At 42.5% G+C, this 21,109-nt stretch overlaps 1 protein-coding gene across 2 annotated transcripts in view; it reads left to right on the forward strand.

The window, feature by feature from the left end:
- The first annotated feature begins 80 nt into the window (after nt 1-80).
- The window catches only part of abcc6a (ATP-binding cassette, sub-family C (CFTR/MRP), member 6a), a 34,424-nt gene continuing 13,395 nt past the window's right edge, over nt 81-21,109 (forward strand). The window contains exons 1-8 of one of the 2 annotated variants that reach the window (XM_049571650.1): nt 81-564; nt 5,375-5,551; nt 5,656-5,781; nt 13,050-13,187; nt 17,290-17,412; nt 18,558-18,619; nt 18,757-18,888; nt 20,567-20,773. In XM_049571650.1, the coding sequence (XP_049427607.1) occupies nt 523-564; nt 5,375-5,551; nt 5,656-5,781; nt 13,050-13,187; nt 17,290-17,412; nt 18,558-18,619; nt 18,757-18,888; nt 20,567-20,773 (1,007 nt within the window). In that variant the 5' untranslated portion in view covers nt 81-522. Of the gene's footprint in view, nt 565-5,374; nt 5,552-5,655; nt 5,782-13,049; nt 13,188-17,289; nt 17,413-18,081; nt 18,120-18,557; nt 18,620-18,756; nt 18,889-20,566; nt 20,774-21,109 lie in introns of those variants that run through there. The other variant, XM_049571651.1, reaches the window with a different exon arrangement.

Consider the following 21,109-nt stretch of genomic DNA (forward strand, 5'->3'; position numbering starts at 1 on the left):
GGTGTTTTGATCGAAATCCAGCAGATGTGGGAGAGGAGAGAGGGGTGTGAGTGAGAGAGAGAGAGAGAGAGAGAGAGAGAGAGAGATTTCCACCCACCCAACAAGGAGACACACTCATAAACAGCAGGCAGACGGAGTGAGAGTCAGAAAGACACAGGATCTCAGGGCAGCAGCAGTGCAAACAGCCAGCGAGACAGAAACAGAGTTTCATTGAGAGAAGATGTTTTATTAAAGGGGAGGAAAAGTCACGCAGACACACTTAAATACACACACACTAATAAACACAGAGCGTGCCACCCAGACAGACAGGCAGGAACAGGCTAAACCCAAGATTTACTCCCATTAGCTAGAGAGGAAAACTCTAATAAGGACACACAAACTAAACTCTTTCTCCCCACATCACACACTCACAGACACACAGACACACCTGTGCTGGTGCCCAGTGTGTGCTACTCAGTGTGAGGAGCAGGGCTGATCGACCCCAACAAGTGGAGCATCCAGGAGGAAGGAGCAAGCAAGTGGATGGATGCCTTTTGCAGACTCAGTGGCCTGGACCCTCTGTGGGTGAGTTTGTCATGTGTTCACTGACCCTGAACAATCGATTGTGTGTCTGTTTGCCGAGAACAGTCACACAGAGTCACGTCCAGTTGAGTTACAAAGAGTCCGATATTTTGGCTATGTGATTACTGTCACGAAATCCATGCTCATTTTATATCAGCCAATATAAATGAGTAAATATATATGTAAAAGTTTGGTTTTGTCTGTTTGAACATAAATAATGAGCACCCACTGTTGTTATTGTAAATGTATATGTATAACACAGTGACAATTGCTTCCTTATTCTTGTTAACCTGTTTAATATTCTGTATTGATGATAAATTCAGTTAGCATTAGCCACATTAGCATGCTATTCTTGTGTCTTGTGCCAGCTGCCAACTATGCTGCTCCTCAGCATTAGACAGGTTTTTACTGTCCATTCATAAGCAACTGAATGAAAAATAATGTTTAGAAGAGGAAGAGAGAGGATGGTTTAGCCTAAAATGTTAGCTGGCAGCACTCAGTAGTGCGGGAGGAAAATCCCCATAGCAACCGCTGACATTTTCAATTTGCAGTCTGCATGTACGTTTAAGAGATCTAATCTAAGTCAAGTCTGAAAAGGAGAGTTTACCTTTGATGTGTGCCAGAGTTGCATTTACCGTCACTCCGCTCTATGAATCAGCACAATGAGATGCTGAGAGGAGGAGATGGCATCACACTGAGTGAGCTGCTGATGTTGGAAAGGCTTTTTGTTCTTGTATATAAGCAAACCTCCACATTCTGAGTCCCGGCTCGAAATGGCCGCAATCCAGCTGGAACACCGAATTATTGAATGCACTCGCTCCCAACTTGCCTCTTTCTCCCCTCTCCTCTCTCTCCCTCTAAGTTTCTGTTTCTCATTATCTTCAACAGGCATAAGCCTGAAGGGGATCATTCGTTTGGTTGTGTGTGTTAGTGAGGGAGAGAGTGTGTGTGCCTGTGAGTGTGTGTGTGTGTGGCTTATCTCACAAACTACTGGACCAATCAGCCTCAGATTTTGCGTACACATGTATAACTGTATCCTCAGGGACCATGTGTGGTCACAGTGATTCAGTCATTAACTGCTGACTCCTCACTCCTCTTAACCAGCCAGTAGGAGCCTCAAGTTTTCCAGAAATCATCTTGGCTAAAAACAAAAAGCCTTACTGTCTGTCACAGGACACATGCTTTGGGCTTACTTTGAACCTGAGCATCTGCAGATTAATTCCATTAATCCATCGGTTAGGCACGATACAACATGAATCAGTCCCCGTGTGTGTTAGCTTCTCCACCATCTTTACTGTAAGGGAGCCAGGAGGGACAAATTTAGTATCTATTTTTTATTATCTACGCAAGCTGTAAGCCTGGAGGAGATCATGCACTTGGCCATGTGTGTATGCTGTGTGAGTGAGTGAATGTGTGTGTGTGATTGTGTGTTTCTGCCCATCTGCAGCTCGTCTTGCAAACTACTGGACCAATCAGCCTCATATTTTGTGTACTCATGTATGACTGTTTGCTCAATGATCTTGCGTGGGTTGCGGTGATTCACAGTTCTTCAGAAAACTGTTTTACTGACCGCTGACTACTCACTTCGCTTAACTGGCCTGTAGCAACCACAAGTTTTCCAGAAATCGGCTTGGCTAAAAACAGCCAGCCTTACTGTCTGTTGGCAGCCACATTTTTGTCTGTGACTGACATCTATAGAAAAAGTTTTGTTCATTTCATACCCGGCATGTTATGATCCGCTAAAGTTAGGCATGGTACAAGATGAATTTGTCCCCGTTTTTGCTAGCTCCTGTGCCATCTTAACTGTAAGGGAGCCGGGAGGGACAATTCCACGTCGTTATAGACAGCGTTAACACCGTTTAAGTCCAGTTATGAATGACATAGATCAAAGATTTCTGGCTGTGCTGTATATTTCACATACAGTACCTGTTAGCAGGAAAAGTCTATCTGCTCTGTGCTGCCATGGCTACATCAAAAAAAGAGGAGGCTTGTGTTTTTATTAGCTTCTGAAACAGGCTGCGGCCCGTCTGAAATTAAGCTACCAGAACTGGTAAGAGTTGCCACGATCACGATCCCTTGGTGGAGATCTGCACTTTACTGAGTGCACGCCTCTAGTAATGGCTCTTTCTCTGTTTCTGGCAAAACCTCAAAACTATGGCCGTCAAACTTAAATGAGAAAGTGAAAGTGAAGTGTGTACTGGCTGTCTCATGTGGCTCTCTTTGCCACGAAAGTTCAAAGTACAGATGTGATGTTCTCAGCCACATGACATCCATCACAGAGGATGTTTTAACAGATGTTTTTGTCTGATGTTGGCTGCAGAGCACTTTCGGTTATTAAATGTAGTAATCAACCTTTCGCATACTTTTGGAGCAGCGTCACTGCTTACTCCTTACTCTTTGTCAACAGCCCCAGGGTAGTGACTGGGATTTATATGGCTTTAAATACTGAACTGAGCATGCACAATCCAGCTGAGCAGAAGAGGTTTGATCCAGAAGCACCTATACACGTGAGCTTTATATGGACAAATTTGAAAGGGGGCAATTTAGGAGCAAGCAGTGTATTTGGTTTCTTTCTTTTCAAACCAAGCCGTCCTGTAATTTTAAAAACGGGTCAAAGTATAAGTGAAACTGTCAGGAAAGTGATCAATGCCTTCTACAATTACAGTAGTTCATACACACTGCATACTAACATTTGGTGCATATTGTTGCTATGTTCTCAAGCCAGTGTCGTTATTATAGTCATTTCAGGTGCTGAATTTATCTATCAAATCTAAAGGATGTAAAACAGGACAGCCTCCTCTACTTTCACATCACTGTGTCCGTCAGGTAAAAATAGACGCCTTATGGTGACCGAGCTGTTGGCATCTACTAGTTTACTGCAACCACTTCAGCCAGGGGTGAGAAACAGGATAAGTACTGGGCAAAATGCACAAGAAAGTGCTTGGAGAGGGTTTGACAAGTTGGATTTCTTACATAAAAGTGTTCTGTTCATCCGCCTGGCCCTGACCACAGGAGTCAGAAGGGTCTGTGAAAGTAGCCTCCCACACACTGCCTCTCATGAGATTTATCACTTAAATGCATTTTGGTACATCAGTGCTCACAGAGAAGGCTAGTATACAGAATGTGCAAAATGCTGTGTTCATTATATGAGACAGTAGGCCCCTGAGTACAGACATACAAAAGGCCCTTCCATCTCTCTTACACAGGAGCAAGACACTCAGACTTTGTGGTGTTTTTGCCTCTTTTTCCGTTGTTGCTTTGTTTCCCTGTGTAGTCATTGTGCATCTTTTTGTGGTCTTTCAGGTTATCTCTCTGAGATCATCATGTGTATTTTTGTCTCTTTGAAGTCATATTCTGTCTCTTCGAGGTAATGCTGTGTCTCTTTGGGGTAGTATTGTGGGTTTGTTCTGTCATTTTGGGTCTCTCTGGGGTAATTTTGTGCATCTGATGTCATTTTGTGGGTTTAGTTGTCATTTTCTGTTTCTTTGTAGTCATTTTGTTTGGCTTTGGTTGTCATTTTGTGTCTGTTCGAGGTCATTTTGTGCCTCTGCAAAGTCATTTTAAATCTCATCCTGGTAGGTACATGTTAATTTCAGAGACATTCTGCAGGTAAAAACCATAGGCATGGATTATGGATAGGACGTAACAACTTGAGCATTTGTTCCCTCTAAATAAAATAAAAATTTTAAAGAGAAGCAGAAGACTTTTAGTTTGACAAAAAAGACATTTCCATCATAAATTGGTGCATAAAAAAATGAACCATAATGCAAGAAATAAAGTGTTTGATGCTTAATATTTCTTGTCGGAGAACCCCCAAATCTCCCGCTTCATATGTGCCTGCTTCCCAGCACTGGATCAAAACTTATGCCCTCAACCTGAGCCACCTGTGTTATGAAGGTTTATGTAGGATTTGTTTGTGCAGGCAAAGATGTTGAACAGTCAGACCATGATTCAGACCCTTGTGGCTCCAGAGGTGGGGAACAGTAGCGACTTATGGTAAACTTGAATTAATCATTTTTCCTGCCCTGCTGAGACACGCCACCCCCTCTGAGCAGCAGCCACTACTCACCTGACGTGGTTCACCGGTAGGGCCGCGTTACGTAATGACCCTGCAGCCGCCACCATTTGTGGCCTCTCTGCCTTATCCCAGTTGGGAGTCTACCAGCACGGCCAGACGGCTCTGCCATGCTCGAAGCTTTAAACCACTTCCTGTGGTGACTCCACAGGCCAGCCTCGTTAGCACAGCCAGACACCCTGCCCCTCATTAGGCCACTGAGGTGATAAACAAGGGAAGCAGGACAACAACAAACCACTTAGCCCCTGGTGTTCTTTTTATTTAAACTAAATAAGCTCTACTGCTTCTGCTGCTGTTACATAATCGCAGACTTTTGGCAGCGTTTGCCCAACACACCTCGTCTGCATGGAATTTTATTGTTTATTGGCATCATTATTAGTATAATCCCTGACCTCACTTTTTAATGTGTTGACAGCGTACATTGTCCTTTTCAAATTCTGGAAAAAAGCCAGAGATGTGGTCAGAAAAAAATCCTGAAACCGACTCAGCTTTTTCAGTAAAAGAATCACTCTCTCAACTCACACTCTGTCAGGATTGGGCACAGACACACTTTCTGTTGACCTGCTGTGGTTTCACTCTCCACTGCCTCGATGGATGAAACGCAGGACCCAAACCAAGTCTGAATTCTCTGGATCTGGCTCTCACCTGCTCTGTCTGTCAGATGATGGATATAATCTCACAGTTTGACTCTTAGGCATATTCTCTTGATCTTAACTTACGACTTTCTCTCTGTTGTAGGACTGGAACCGTACGTGGTACACGGCCAACCCAGACCTGACCCAGTGTTTCCAGAACACAGTACTGGTGTGGGTCCCCTGTATCTACCTTTGGTTGCTGGCCCCCTTCTACTGCCTTTTCCTCTACTGCCACGACAGCGGACGCATTCGAATGTCCTGCCTCTGCTCCGCCAAGATGGTGAGACTTCACACAGACACTTAATTTTACTGTTTTTGACTGGAATCAGATACAAAAGCAGCATTTCTGATGTGACTGTGACGTTTCTCTCCTGCCCTGCTCAGGTGTTGGGCTTCCTGCTGGCCTCCTTTGGTTTTGTGGAGTTCTTCTACATCCTGCTGGAGAGGAGTCAGGAGATCCAGCAGCACATGGTCTTCCTACTCAGCCCCATCATACGCAGCATGACTGTGGTAAATATTATGACTGTCTCCTGATTTTATTCTAGTGTTTACTCACAAGTCTATATTTGTCCAAATGCGGAATTATCGAGCTTATGTAGTTTCAGTAGTATGATGGGTTTTTTAGATGTAAAATCTGAGGGCCTACTTCTAATCTACTTGCATCAGGGGTGGATGAGCAGCATCCTACAAAGTGATTCAACTCAATTCATCTGCAACATGTTGGCTTAAATCAAGCTGTAGACTCATACCTGAACACTGGGGTGTGGATTTGAGTCACAAATTTGATGGATTTGATGAATTCCAAAAAGACTCGCAACTCAACTTGGACTTAAACACCAATGAGTCATGACTTAGACTTGAACATTTTGAGTTGAAAATACTTGATAACTTCCCCGAAGCTCAAAGATGTAATTTAAAAATTGTGCCACAAACATTAACGTTAATCATTCTCAGCAAGTCGATGCTTAATTCTCCAGATCAACTTTATTTGAACCAGTCCTACAGCATCCAGTCAATGTATCCCCGTACAAAAGTTTGTATTATATCCTATGAATTAGCATCCCTCAAATGATGTTATGTCTTTAAGGTAAAGTTACGCACTTACAGAGGTTAGGTTTAGGAAATTAAAGTTACTGTAACTGAGTTTAGGTGAGGACGTACCTTCAAATGACTCAGAGTTCACTCAAAGTTTACACAGTTCCAAACACCAGTCTCCTTGGAAAGTCTGACCTCCACCCATACAGGAATACTTCCGTCCTTCTTTTATTCTTTAGTTTTCCCAGATATATGGCTTGCATATGTATTGGCTCATGATTACGTATGATATGTAAAAATTTGGGGGTAATACTTTTCATAAAAAAACGTAAGAACAGTGCATGAGAGCAGCCTGATCCAGTCAAGTTGCAGGAGAGAACCATGAAGAACTAACTTGCAGTTTGAAAAATGTGCAGGTCAACAATTATAAACAGAGACACAGGAATGAATACAAATTTTACAAAGCATTCATGATTTTTCTAAGTTTATTCACTATTAGTATGTCATTAAAATGGCATTACATTTCGTGAAGAGCACATTAAGATTTCTTTATGACTCAAAACTCAAAGTTTCGGTCTTCGGACATGAGTGCAAAGACTTGAAATTCACTGGTCACTTGCAACAACAAAAAAAAAAAAGGACTTCGTCTCAACTCTGCCTGAAACATTGCAGTATGCATGAGTATAGTGCACATACTGTGTGGGGCATAATGCAAAAGGCAAAAGTGCATTTCATACATACCACTGAAATCTAATTGTGTGTGAATTGTTAAACCTATAGACAGTGTTACACTGTTGACAGGTCCTTAAATAACTGAAATAGCAATTTGTCTCAGGTCTCTTATATGAAGGAAATAAAATGTGCCCTGTTGTTTGTCCCTGATCAAGTTTTAGGAGATAATGAAATGAGAGGGTGCAACAACAATACACAGTAAATGCCCAAAGAGTCGTATAATTTTGCATTCGTTTTAGAGAGCATCCATAGTGTACACACGTAAAACCCTTTTACTTTTGACTCATGCAACTGATTTGTAGCACAAACCGTACACGTGATGTCCCTCCAGCATTGCTCTGGGTAACAGAGACGTTTTGGGAATATTTCAGCCAGTGTCCTGCTGGCTCACATGTCAACGTGCAGGCAAATGAAAGAATATATAGTCTATGTAGAGCATGTTGGCCAGACACTGAGGTGCAAAGATGCATAACCAGGGCTAGATTTATAGTGTTGCGGGCAATGCAAACATTACAGTACCCTGTAAACACCGCCAGTGTTTGACCACCACTCATCAGGGTGCAGAGTACATGTGTAGTGACATCGGCTTCTATTTGATGTGGGATCAGTGCACGTACGCATGTATTGCAAGTTTCAATACACTGAAAAATGTGAGTGGTAGGTGCTGTGCAAGAGAGAGCATGTGTCATAAAGAAAAGAATGTATATAAACCAAAAGTAGTTCTGATGTTTTTAGAGGCTTGTTCTCCTCCAAAGTATACTATCTGTGAGCTCCAGTACCCATACTGCCATAGTATTTAGTGTGCTAGAAGAAGATTTAGTATGTCCCGATATGTAGTATGTCAAATGCAGTATGCCAAAAATACCAGGATGTCCTACTGCGTCAGGTCACATTTTGCAGTTTGCAAGTCAGCATGTTTCTCTGGCTGTTCTGCTCGCAATCCTCTGCACAGTCATACGTCACATCGACTGAGCTGCAGACACATGATCGCTCACTGACAGCTGACAGACGCTGCAATGATGGATGACAGCACGTTCATGTGACAGATGACCAGTCGAATGGATAGTTATAATAGGGAATAGGAATTGTTTAAGGACATGACTACAGAAATAATAATGACAGAGAAATGCATATGTAATTTTGCTGTTAAAACTACATACATTGCAGAGTCACCACAGCAGAGCTCTCTGGGTTGACTTCGATCCAAGGTGAACTCAGTGAATGTTGTTTTGTTGCAAAGGCATTGATTTTGGGAGGGATACAGCAGGACAAGTCCCCCTTAAAATAACAAACGTGTATTGCACAAAATAAAAATAGCTGAGAACTTTTATTTTGACAAAATTAAAGATATTATGCAGAAAATCCACAAACTGATGCATAAAAAGTCACCAGAATGCAGGTATTGATGCTCAAAATGTTCTGCCGGAGGACCCCTAACCCTTAATATCTTAAGTGTCCCCTCAGTGTTGATAAGAAACCTACGCCCTTGTTTTGTTGCATCTCCAAGGTAACCTTAAGTAATAATATTAAGATCCTCTGCATTCAAATATCACATACTTTTTCTTTTTATTTCAAATTTCACACTACGAACTGCAAGGGAAATATGAGCAAGAGGGTCAAAGTTCAAAGTACAGCGTTATGATGAAATAGTATGACCCAATTGTATGTATACTTTGTGCAACAGTTCGTACTTTGTAACGCGGAGTATGTTGTTTTTAGGACATCACTACCATTAGAGACCAATTAGTCATAAACTGCGAGGACTGTCTGATTTCTTCATTCAAGTTTATTGTACGTACTTGCATGTTGCTCAGTGGCGTAAGTGCCTTCACTAATCATGTGCCTTAAATCGACCTCATTCGAATCTCTTCCAGCCTTTTGGTTCATCTTTCACCGCTGAATACAAAGTTGATGATATACAATTGTAGCCTGTGTTTGACCTAATTACATAGAAAGCTTCAGTCTTTATATAGGCTACAGGTGCGCTGTTGGAGTGGAAGTTCTGACGCCAGCTTCTTCTTTGAGCGCCATTGTTCTGACCAAAACTGTACTTAAGATACAGCATGTTTAATTGCAATGCAGACAGTAAGAAAGATTAAGGACAAAACAGATTTACCCTGGAATAAACAAACGCATACTCAAAATCCATAGTTCGCTGAGTTCGACAAGAAACAGCTCAAACAACTCAGATGTTTAGATCCAAATCAGTGTGAGACCTGTGCAGAGTTATGCAGTCTATGTGAGTTCTTTAATCTTTTACAAATGTTGTTTGTTTAACTCCAAACATCCTGAATCAAGCTATAATGCTTCCTCCCCCCTACCTGGATCAGGATGGCATGTACATGTAGGGTGGGCTACAGGACATTATTTATAGAAGATAAGGGCTGCTATGCAATCAGAGAAATGTTTTCAGTGGCTTGTGGTGATGGAAACAACCCCGAATGTTTCTCAGGACATCAATCCCACTCATTTTCTGCAGATTTCAAATGATACTTAACTGACGAGTAGGAGCAAACAGAAGAGGGGTGCAGCGCCTGCCAACATGGGTGGCATGGCAAGTTTAAAATGCTGTTTATACTGAGCAGGAGTGATGTAAGAATTACAATGCAGTGCCAGGGTGCTGAGTCCGCACAGGAAGAGTTGCTGTAGCCCAGTGAGCCTGTAAAGCTGATGCACAGGACCATATACTTTTACTCACAAAGCTTCCTCTCTCTGCAGCCTTATACAGGTCCTGCACAGTCTTGCTCTCCAAAAGTCAGACAGCCTTCCCCACCTGTGGTCTTTGCAGACTCTTGAGTAAATAGCAGCACGTGTTTGGGTAGAAATACACTGAGACGCCTCTTGTATCGAGGGATGTATTTCAGAAAAAGGTCATTTATTTCGAGGATATCATTTATCGGACCAGAGGGGCAGACAACAAACATTTGGATTCATACATCATATAAGAGCTTACATCACGTTAAGAGCTTGTCACCGATCTTTAAATGTACTTGCCAGACCTATATTAAAGGATATAATTTCCTTGAGGTTGATCGTAGCCGCCCACTACCACCCGTTTGTGTGCAGGCCTGGAACACTGTGCTCCTCTTGCTCAGACCAGCTTATTTTGTTGCCCTTCAGCTCAAGTTAATGTATGGGAACATTTCTCAGCCCACGAACGAATCGTGGTCTCCATTGATGAAAAGTACACACATGACACTGACTATAATCAGCGATACCATGACGTAAAAGTCGTATTCGTTCCCCAGCACTGCACACTTCCCATGTAATTATAAGGTCGGGTTTTGATTCGGGGCTCAGTGATGGACTTAGTTCCACCCACTGACTTCTTCAAACAGATGCGTTGATGGTTTGCAGCAATATGGCGAGTCAGACCGGAAGGCTAGAAATAGGAGGGTACTTGCCCTCAGATGCTCACCCAAGGTCAGTTATATGATTTCCGCGCTTATGGTAAGGTTTGGGGTCGGGCTGCAGCCGCAACCTCATAAGTCCAGGACTTATAGTACTAGCAGTCTAGGACATAAAGTTCTTAGCATGGTGCTTCTGACTGACATACACGGAGGAGATATACAGTCTCAGAGAAGACTAAAGGAATGCTTCACCTGCAAAATGATCATTTGTTTATCAGTTACTCACCACATTACCTTGAATTTGTGATTAAACCAGTTTATTTATTTAATTTATTAATGAATGCTCACAACTCATACAGCATAATCCAAGTCTCATTTATCAGTCGTATGCTTCTCAGACACATTCACTTTATAAAAACACATCAAACAGCTTCATGCAATGACTAACAGCCTTCCTGTGCATTGAACTCTGCACAAGTGGAGTTCATATGCATGTGTGTAACGTCATAAGCCATACATTCACCTTTACTATAAATGCAATTTTCTTATTATACTATTTTATTGTCATTGTCATTTTGTTAGTATTATAAAGGGACTACAACTGCTGCATTTTGTTACAGAACCCTGTGTTCTAGCATGAGAAATAAATGAACCTTGTACCAACAGGGACAAGGATTTCTTTATCATTCTAAGACGTCTTGTTCCTCAAATATCGATGCATTGTAGTAGCAGGCCAATTTTGTCTGTTGGTGGTTTTAGCTGCACAGCCACCCCTGGCAGCTCTAGTGTTATATCAACCAAGGTTCACATGACTACTATATGTAACCTATATGTGATGACTCTGCAGTTCCCCTCAGCTATATAGGACTTTTTTTTTTTTTTAGCATCTCTCAGCTCATTGTGTTGGTTTTATGGCAGCTGTAACCTCAGTTCCAGACAGACGCAGCTGTCTTTAAAAAAAGCCCACTGTACGCTACATGCCCAGCACCCAACACCAGACAGACAAGGTTAGCAATTAGCTGGGAAACACAGTGGAGCGTTTAGTGGCTAAAGAGCCACACGTTTCCTTCAGGGGTTAGCGGAGACGAAATTAAAGCTAAAACGAGAGTGATTATTGGACCCACATGCATCAGCTGGACACAGACGCGATTCCAAATTTAGTGCTAATGTTGCTTCATGTTGGCTGAATGTGTACACAAGCAACTGTTTGCCATCGTGTTTGCAATATAAACTTAAGAAGGTGATATAAAGTCAGTATTTTGTCTACGGCTTATTGTGTTTCCCCCAAATGGACAAAAGTCAATTAATACAGCTTGTGTTGAAAACTGTAAAAAGCTACTCAGTTACTTGTTAGCGGAGTACTTGTAATCTGGACATTTTCACACCGTAAGCACATCAAAAACTTGAAAGTTCACGTGCTTTGAGTTGGCATGTTGTCCCTGTGTTTGCATCCCTTCAGTAGGTGTGCATTTGGCTCCAACATCCAGTGAGATGGACTGGAGACTCTAAATTCTCCATAGGTATTATTGGAAGTGTCTGTGTATTCATCCTTCAATAGACTGGCAAGTATCGAGTGTGTAGGGAAGATGAACGAACCGAAGAATAAATAATCAGTGGGTCACCACAGCGAGTAAATGAGAACCCTGTATGTTGTTTATACCCACCAGAGCACATAAAGATGTTCGCCCTCTCGGCCACCACACAGAAATGTGTACACATCTCCCCATAAAATGTATACGGTTGTTGATGTGAAAAGCTTATATAATTACCAGGCCGCTATAGTTTATAACAGGACAGTACTGTGGCTCATCCCAGAGTAACCAATGTGGTTCCCATTATGAAACCTAAACCGGCTTTCTCCCCACTTGGTGATGAGCTGGCATGACAACGTGACGTCTCACTTGGCCAACCACTCAGAGAGGGACCAATTATAGTGGTTGGACGGCAGATGCCTGACTCCTCTGAGGACAGACAGACAGTGTCCAAACAGTGAATCAGGCCTTTTCTGAAAAAAAAAACATCACAGTATAGGGTGTTCTTTTAAAGGAACGTATATAATAACATTAAGCTATGTGTGCAGGGCATGTGGCATACCATACATGTGTCGTTTCTTTATAGGCGGAAGTCGGCCAGATCACATCTGCGCCTGCGGCCAGGGAAATCCCAGGAACCCAAGTTCTTTCTCAAAACCACGGGCGGCTGCATTAGATCAGACTAAATCTGATTAAAACCTCTATGCTCTGTTAAACGTTGGCAGTGACATCTAATAAGAGAAAGCTGTATTTTTTTTAACTGAATTAAAGTTGGGTAGCACTGAATGGCAGCTTGTGTGGATGTTTTTTGCATATTTAATAAAATTTCACCAGAAAAAAGAAAACAGTTTGAAGTTTGGAAGTGATAGTAACTATAATAAAAAGCTCATTGGTATGTAAATAAGACTGGTTTGAGTTAAAAAAAAAAAACAACTCAGTTCATACTTGGAAAGCATGTTTTCCTGTCCTTGTTGTGTCTTTGTTGACTCGCTCCAGGCGGTTCTTTAACGTGGCATCACAGATTTGAGTGCTCCCTGGCTCGGGGTTACAGTAGTTTGTTCTCCAGTGTTGTAAGAACCACACATGCGAATTTTGAAATTAGTCTGAGTCTCTCTTTGTCTCTCTCTAGATCTTGGCCTTATGCATCATCCAGTTGGAAAGAATAAGAGGCTGTCGTTCCTCTGTGTTCCTCTTCCTGTTCTGGGTCTTGGCTGTTGTCTGTTCCCTGGTGCCTCTCAGAGCGAAGATCCAGCTGGCCATGGATGAGGTATGTCTTTAGGCCAGTGACACTCAACTTAGAGTGTCCCTGGTGGCGCACTTAGCATTTTCTTATTCACAGAGAAAATTAATTGATTTTTTTGCACTTTGTGTGGAAAAAAAAGATACCAGAGTGCATATAAAGCATCAAAATAGAGTTTGTTTATCAGAAAAATGTGCCAGAGGATGATCCCCTGGACCCCCCAGCAGAAGCCCAGAATGTTCATAAATCCTAAAAACACCTCTGCGTACACCTGAACTGTGCAGGGCTGCAATTTGCATATTAAAGGACCAGTGTGTAAGATTTAGAGCCATCTGGAGGTGAGGACTGCAGATAGCAACCAGTTGAAACTTCTCCTGGTTAGGATTCCTTCAGTGTCCATTGTTCAGGAGGTTTTTACCAGGAGCCGAATTATCTGCAGAGGCACCTCACTCTCCGAAAGAAACAGACCAGGTGATTTAAACTGGTAAAAACACTTAACAAAAGAGTTTCACGTTGCAAAACAATGTCCCTATGATGCTGTTTGCCAAGTCGGAGATGGGTCGCTAGCCCAGTACCTGCTATCGCGGAAACATGGCAGTGCAACATGGTGAACTATGTAGACGAGGACCTGCTCCCTGTGTACATATACACGGCTCAGTCTAAGGCAGTGGTTCCCAACTGGTCTGGCCACGGGGTCCAGATTTCTCCCTGTCATTAGTTCAAGGTTCACACAGTTTAATATATTCAGCATCATGTTGTGGAGCTAGTTTGCTGTCTCTGTCAGGTAGCTGGCCCTTAGTCAATAACTCTACAGCAGGGAATGGCACCTCAAAATAAAAGCTATGCACCAGATATTCAATGTACTTCAAAATAAAGTGTGTTTTTCACAAACTTAACATGTTTGACCCACTTTTGGGAGCCACTGTTCTAAGGTATCGATAACACGAGTGATTGTACATTAAAAAAAAACATACTTATTGTGTTTCATTTCTGCCAATATATCCCCCTAACACCTGCACACTGGACCTTTAACTGTCCCCTGGCCTCCTGCCATTTTGCACAAGTGGCCCCCGGGCAAACAAAGCTGAGTATCCCTGCTTTAGTCTATTAATTCATACAGAATATTAACACTATACAGTACCATACAATATAATAGATATATCATCATCTTTTACTACTGTATGTAATAACACTTGGTGCTTTATACCAAATGTCTTTGTATTGAAAGAAAGGAATAATTTAGAGGCAAAGTGAATGTGTTTGTCAAAAATGAACTCAGTGAACCTGCAGTGTCAAAACACCATACAGGGATATCTAATCAGGTCTACTCCTACACATAGTCTAGACACAAGACTCCAGCAGCACAGCTTGAGATATACCCTGTGTCAGCAAAGAGTTTCTGTTTCATCCCCATATTTCAACCAAGGTAACCCAAAGTTAACCAAGTGTTGGAGGATGACACTGCCAATTCTGGTCAGGCCTGTGTGTGTTTAAGTTTTCCCTTTTCTTCCTGTGTCTCGTGTCAGACACTGCAATCATTGTTGCACGGGGTAAGTTTCTATTTGAGCGCACGCAGCCGTGGGGCAGTCGCATTTGCATTTCTATAAAAAACACACAAACACACACACATCCATATTTCTGTTTTATCGTCCTCAGTGTGACATTCCCACACTGCTTGGGGGAGAGTAATGATGGCCCTGGGATAAATGCTGGTGAGACATGGCAGCCTGGGGTCAGACCAGAGGAACGTCAGTGCTGTGTTTATGGGCCTACACTGCCGTAAACACAGCCAGATGGAAATCTATGCATCCGCACATAATGCGAGGCCATTTGGAATTCGGACAGATGTTTTCATTTCATTCAACCACACGCATGCACATAGGATACACACGTGACCACCCATATATTTCTCCACCATATCGTATCCACTGGATTTTGGATTACTGCAGAAAATAAGCTCTGTGGCTGACAAAAATTTATGATAGTTACACTTGACAATCTTCACAAAGGAACACCACTTTTAGGATTTCTGAGGCATAAATTCAATCGCCGGAAGTGAAAAGTTAACACTAAGTCATAAAGAAATTACACCACAAACACATGACTTCAACATCACCACCTCAACAAGGTTGTAAAGCCATGTCCAGCGTGACGATAACCAAAAACCTGTTGACTCATTTCCGGGTTTAGGACTTATTCCTTCACCGACCTGTGAAGACAACTACTAAAACAAACAAGTTAAAAAGACGGAGCAAGGACTTTTCACTGCACCCTTCATTCAATAAAACAAAGGATGTTAACACTGACTTTTCACTAAGCTAATAGAATAGTTCAACATCCGGGAGAAACATTCTTAGTTAATTTCCTTCCAAGAGTTAGTTGAGAAGAACCCCATGTGGCAAGCTGTCAAGTCTGTATATCGAGATCATTAACTGACTTAAACTTTGTAATATTTCGCTCCATTGACTCTGTTTAGAGCTTCTCTTTCTACGTGCATTTGTCTCTCGAGCGTAGCTGTGATGATGAACAATTCACTGATGATTACGCCAGTGGCGACCACAGCTACAGACACTTATCCTTACAAGATGGCAGCACTGCCCCAGAATACTCTAGGATTCCCATTCCTTCTAAGAAGCTTAATTTAGGCTAATTAGCTTAATTTAGTGCACAGACAGGAAGCCAGCCGGGCTCTGTCAAAAGATGACAAAATCCACCAAACAAAACCTCTAAAATCTTGTTTCTTTAATCTGTCTGAAAATGTAGAAAAAAAATGTAAAAAAAAAAAAAAAGTATTCTTATGTTGTTGTTTTTGTTTTGTTTTTTGTACGAATTTCAAAAAAAGAGATATAACTTTTTAATTATGAGTTTGAGGTGCTGGTAGGAGGAATCTGTTACCTTCTTTGTGCTAAGCTAAGCTAACCAGCTGCTGGCTTAGTTTTGTATATGGGTGCATGTCACAGTTTGTCTTGTAGAATATTTATTTGCTGACATCTTTAATATTGCAGCACATTTTTTCTGTGTGCGATAGTAAATGGTATTCTTATCTTGTCATAAGAAGAACAAGTGTTGCAGCACAGCTCAGCAGTTCGATCGTCTCACATTTACATATTGCACTGACACATTTTCTAAATATTTATAAAGAAAGTGTCTAATTCACATTGCAGTGACGATGGTTTCAGTTGACTGAGTTCATGTTTGTTGACCCTTTGCCATTCTTAGTCGCTTGACCTACATTTTTTTCCCCACCCACTCTCAGACCATCTTGACCCTGTTTTTCAGTGTGTGGCCGGATCCATTTGGCCCCTTCGTATCTCCTTTCTGGGCACAGCACCACACTTTTCAGAGAAAGTTGTTTTTACTGTTTACCATGGCTCTGACTTTCATATTCTGTTACACAACAGACTGGCTGTGGCAAGTAGCCTTGACCCAGTAGTAAACAATGCCTCTGCCAAACCCCACAATTTCTGTATGTTAAGAATAACATGCGAGTCCTACATTTCACAAAAGTCTCTGAGTGGTTAATATCGCAGCTGCTGCCTTGATTGAATGTAAGGGTGCTGGTTTGTAAAACCACAATCTCCCTATTTACAGATACAGTCTCTTAGCGTGACTGAGAGGCAGCTTTAACTATCACTTCATTTATATAAAGAACACCATTAAAGACTTTGGCTTTGCACACTGATTTAGCCTAAAGGTCCCAAAATACTCTTTATGATGTCTGTGATCTTGGCGTATAAACCATATCCTCTCCTATACAATGTGTAAGCATGGGAAACGCCATGTAATGAATTTTCGTGTTGTTGTGAAACTGCACACAAAGCCGCAAAGAAGATAAATGCGGCTGCAAACCACAGGATGTTGTTTGATTTGTTAAGATATGTTGAAAGAGATGAAACAACCAAAACATTGTGATCCTGTTGAAAACCTTATGTCTTTATTGAAGAACAATGTTATTTTTCTGTGGCATATGCTCTGCCACAGAGCCAATTAATTGTGCGCATGGTTTAAAATAAAAGTCTGCCTTACGAAACTTGTCTGGAATAGCTTAAAACAAATAAACTGAAGGAACCCTGACTGAAAGACTAGTGTTTTTCGCAGCCTCCTTAATCTGTGCTTTCTTACTCCACAGGGCATTGCCTCCGATATTGTGCGATACCTCGCCTTCTTCTCCTACTTCACAATCCAACTGGCCCAGCTCTTCCTGTGCTGTTTTGCTGACCAGCCTCCAGAGGGAAAAACCGTCTTGGAAAAGGTAGGCCAAGGAGAATGTATCCCACTTCCGTTCAAAAAAGTCCAATACCCAGGAAAGAAAACGCCTGAGCAGCTATCTTGTGGTTTTAAACTTTTGTTGTCAAGACATTTTTCCCTTTTGGAGGAAATGATGTGATTCACCTCCCTCCCTCCTTCCACTCTCACTTCACCGCCTTGGCTTCCTATGAGGGGAGTGTGAATGTGTGTTTGTCGTTGTTCTCCGGCATACCATCAACGCGACTCACTTTAGTGTTGGATAACATCACAACCGCTGCTTAGAGTCCATGACCACACAACAGCACAGGCATTACTTAATACAGATCTCACTGTGCCATCAAACATGAGCCTGACAACACCTTGTCAAGCTCGAAATGGCATGTTGACTCAGGGAAGATGACAGGTGAATGAAAATTAGCTTCCAATCAATCAAACAGACGTGTGACGTAATATTTCCCCGGTGATAAACAATCAAAATAGCTGGAAAAGTCCCTAAGAAACTCTTGGCCGGCGGTGAGGAGGCTGAGGGTGCAGAAGCCGCAGTCTGGCGTGGTGGACACACCCATTGGTTGCTTCTTGGTGTGTCCTCCTTGTCTTCCTCCACCTCCTCCTCCTCTCCGCCCCACGCTCTGGTTAGAGTTACTCACAGGAAGAGAGGAAGTGAGGAGACAAAGAGCAAGAGCACTGGTAATGAAGAGAGCAAACACCCGGGTGAGGGGGTGGCAGGGTGGAGAGATGCCGTAAAGTATGCGTGAAAGGAGCCAAACTTTCTGTGTGTCTGAATGTGTGTGTGTGTGTGTGTGTGTGTGTGTGTGTGTGTGTGTGTGTGTGTGTGTGTATGCACTTGTTGGACAGTTTGTGATGACACATTTCCGCTCTGTCTGCGCTAGACCTCAAAACGTCATCTCCACCATGCGCTAACACTGAACGCTATTTATGCTGTCCAGTGGGAGTTCATGGCCTCTGCTCCCCACAATAGACCCCCTGACTGTACACACATTAACATCATTAAACACACTCTTCACAAGTGCACTATTCAACTGTCAACCGAATGCCTCTGTGAAGCTGTGTGTGTGTCCATGAAATCCTTTAAGTGGGACGAGATTTACTGCGAAAACAACAGTGAGTCTGGTCTCTAATCTGTTGCAGAATCCCTGTCCCGTGAAAGATGCCTCTTTCCTGTCAAAGATCCTCTTCTGGTGGTTCACTGGGTAAGATGGTTCTTCAAAACCCCATCATTTTTTGGCTTCGGCTGACTCACTCCAGCAACAGTTTGTACTTGTTTACAATAATATGTGTGTTTTGTTGACGATTATGTGAGTGAATCATCTCCTCGCCACCTCCTCAGGCTTGTTGTGAAAGGATATCGCACACCGCTGGCAGCAGAGGACCTGTGGACCCTCAGGGAGGAAGACACGTCACGGAAGATCATCTCTGAGCTGGAAGAGGACTGGACAGACGAATGTGCCAAACTTCAAAAGTGAGAACGTCTGATAATTGATGTTTGATAGTTTAAAGGGGAACCCCCGGGGAGTTTAGTGTTGTACTTTCATTAAAGTGGGAGACTCACAAAAGACAGCTTAAAGGGCAGTTTGTCCAAAAATCAAAAATACACATTTTCCCTCTTACCTGTGGTGTTATTTATCAGTCTAGATTGTTTTGGTGTGAGTCGCAGAGTGTAGAGATGTCTGCCTTCTCTCGAGTATAATGGAACTAGATGACACTGGGTTTGTGGTGTTCAAAACACCAAAATAGTACATTTGAAAAACTCAGCAGCAATGTCTCTTCCCAGAAATCATGACCCAGTTACTCAAGACACTCCACAGACCTTGATCTGAGCAGTTACATGTGGGAACTATTTTTCTACCACACTACACCTGCCAACCATACCATCGTGCAGAGGGGAAAAGTGCATCTACTCATGGATGAGAGGCTTGTGCTAGTGACGATGCAAGATGTGAACATTAGTGGTGTCCTCCTCAGCTGCACTAGCATTAGATGCACACTTATGTCTGTGTGGTGATATGGTTGGGGTTGTAGTTTGGTAGATAGCAAATAGTTCCTACATGAAACTGCTCACAACAAGGTCTGTGGATTATCTTGAGTAACCGGGTCACACCAAAACAGTCTAGATTGATTGAACAGTCCCTTTAAACAACACTAAGAGTGCACAGTGTAAACTGCTCTGTCAGGCTGTACTCAGAACACTACATTTCCCATAATGCAACAAATAGCATTGTTTGGTCGGACCCTCCCTGCCTTGTTAACACTTAAGTCTTTCAAACTCCATGTCCCCAGTCTGTAATGCAAACTTAATGCTACAAATTTTTAGTCTTTAAGCCCAAACCAAAATAATCCTGATGACATCATAACCCTAATGACATCACCCAGGTTATTTTAGACTTTAGAAAGCCGAATTTAGAGCCACAGGAGATATAATATGGAGTACACATCTTGTTTTTAAATGATGTGTAATACCCCTCATGATGAGTAAAATGACCCTTATGGATAACATCTGCCCCTTGACTGAGCCCTGTGATTGGCTGCCTAATCTTCTGTTTATCAGACATTAGTTGTAGCGTGAAGAATCACACAGCAGAAGACTAATCTTCAAAGAGAAAAGACACGTGCAGGATGTGCACATATGGCCTGCTATTTTGACACAGGCCTGTGATTCACCATATATTGTCTCGCTATTTTCACAGATTAACAGCCAAAGGTTCGGCTCCATTTTATTGCATTGTGGTCAAACGTCAGCATGGTGCTGGCTGAATTAATGACCCAAGCAGAGCATGACTTAGCCATGATTGCGGTAAATTGAAATTCTGGATGTCTCATCGACAGAGGCATTTTGGGCTAAAAATAGATCCAAAAGAGTCCCTTGAGGACAGTACCATAATGTGAAGAAAAGAGCCCGGTGCCATAGCTTGTTAACGTGATCCAGCGCTTTGAAGGTCCCTCGTTAAGTCCAATAATTATGTCAGTGTATAATGCTTTTTACTGCTGGTGAATTCTTGAGTCCATCAGTGATGATACGAATAACAACAGGGTTTATTTTTTACAGTCTGTTTTACATTAAAGACTTAAAAGGCGCCAGCATCATGTTGGGGCATCTCTGACACAGATGTGTGACTGCGTGCGTTCTCTCCCTCTGGCAGGCAGGAGAAGGCCTTAGCGTCGGGCGTGGCGTTGGGGAGCAGACTGCCAGACCAGGCCCAGCTCCTCAGGAAGTTGCAGAAGGAGCAGAGCTCTGGCTTCTTCCTGCTCAGGACACTGGCACGCAAGTTCGGTCCATACTTTCTGACTGGTACTCTGTGTATCATCTTCCACGATGCCTTCATGTTCGCCATCCCCCAGGTGCTCAGGTAAGACTTACAGGAAAAGTGCACCAAAACTGAAATATGCTCTCACTGTGAGTGCAATCTGGCAATAAATAGCTGTGGTGTAATTTGCCAGTGTTTGGAGATATTAGCTGTACCTCGACCCAATACCATGAAGCTCCGGGGTATTTGGTTTGTGGTGCAGACAGCGGCCAAAATAACAAGATAATCCACAAAAGTTCTTACGCAGAGTTTGTTCATTCTGCATAGAGATAGAGATCAGGCAGTTGTGCTTTGATAAACAAGTTCTCAATAAAACCGCTCATAAGAAGTTTGCTAGCGCAGGTAACCATGTCATTATATCTGGAAAGAGATGTTGTT

This window comes from Epinephelus fuscoguttatus, linkage group LG3, assembly GCF_011397635.1.
Source record: "Epinephelus fuscoguttatus linkage group LG3, E.fuscoguttatus.final_Chr_v1".
Taxonomy (NCBI): Eukaryota; Metazoa; Chordata; class Actinopteri; order Perciformes; family Serranidae; genus Epinephelus; species Epinephelus fuscoguttatus.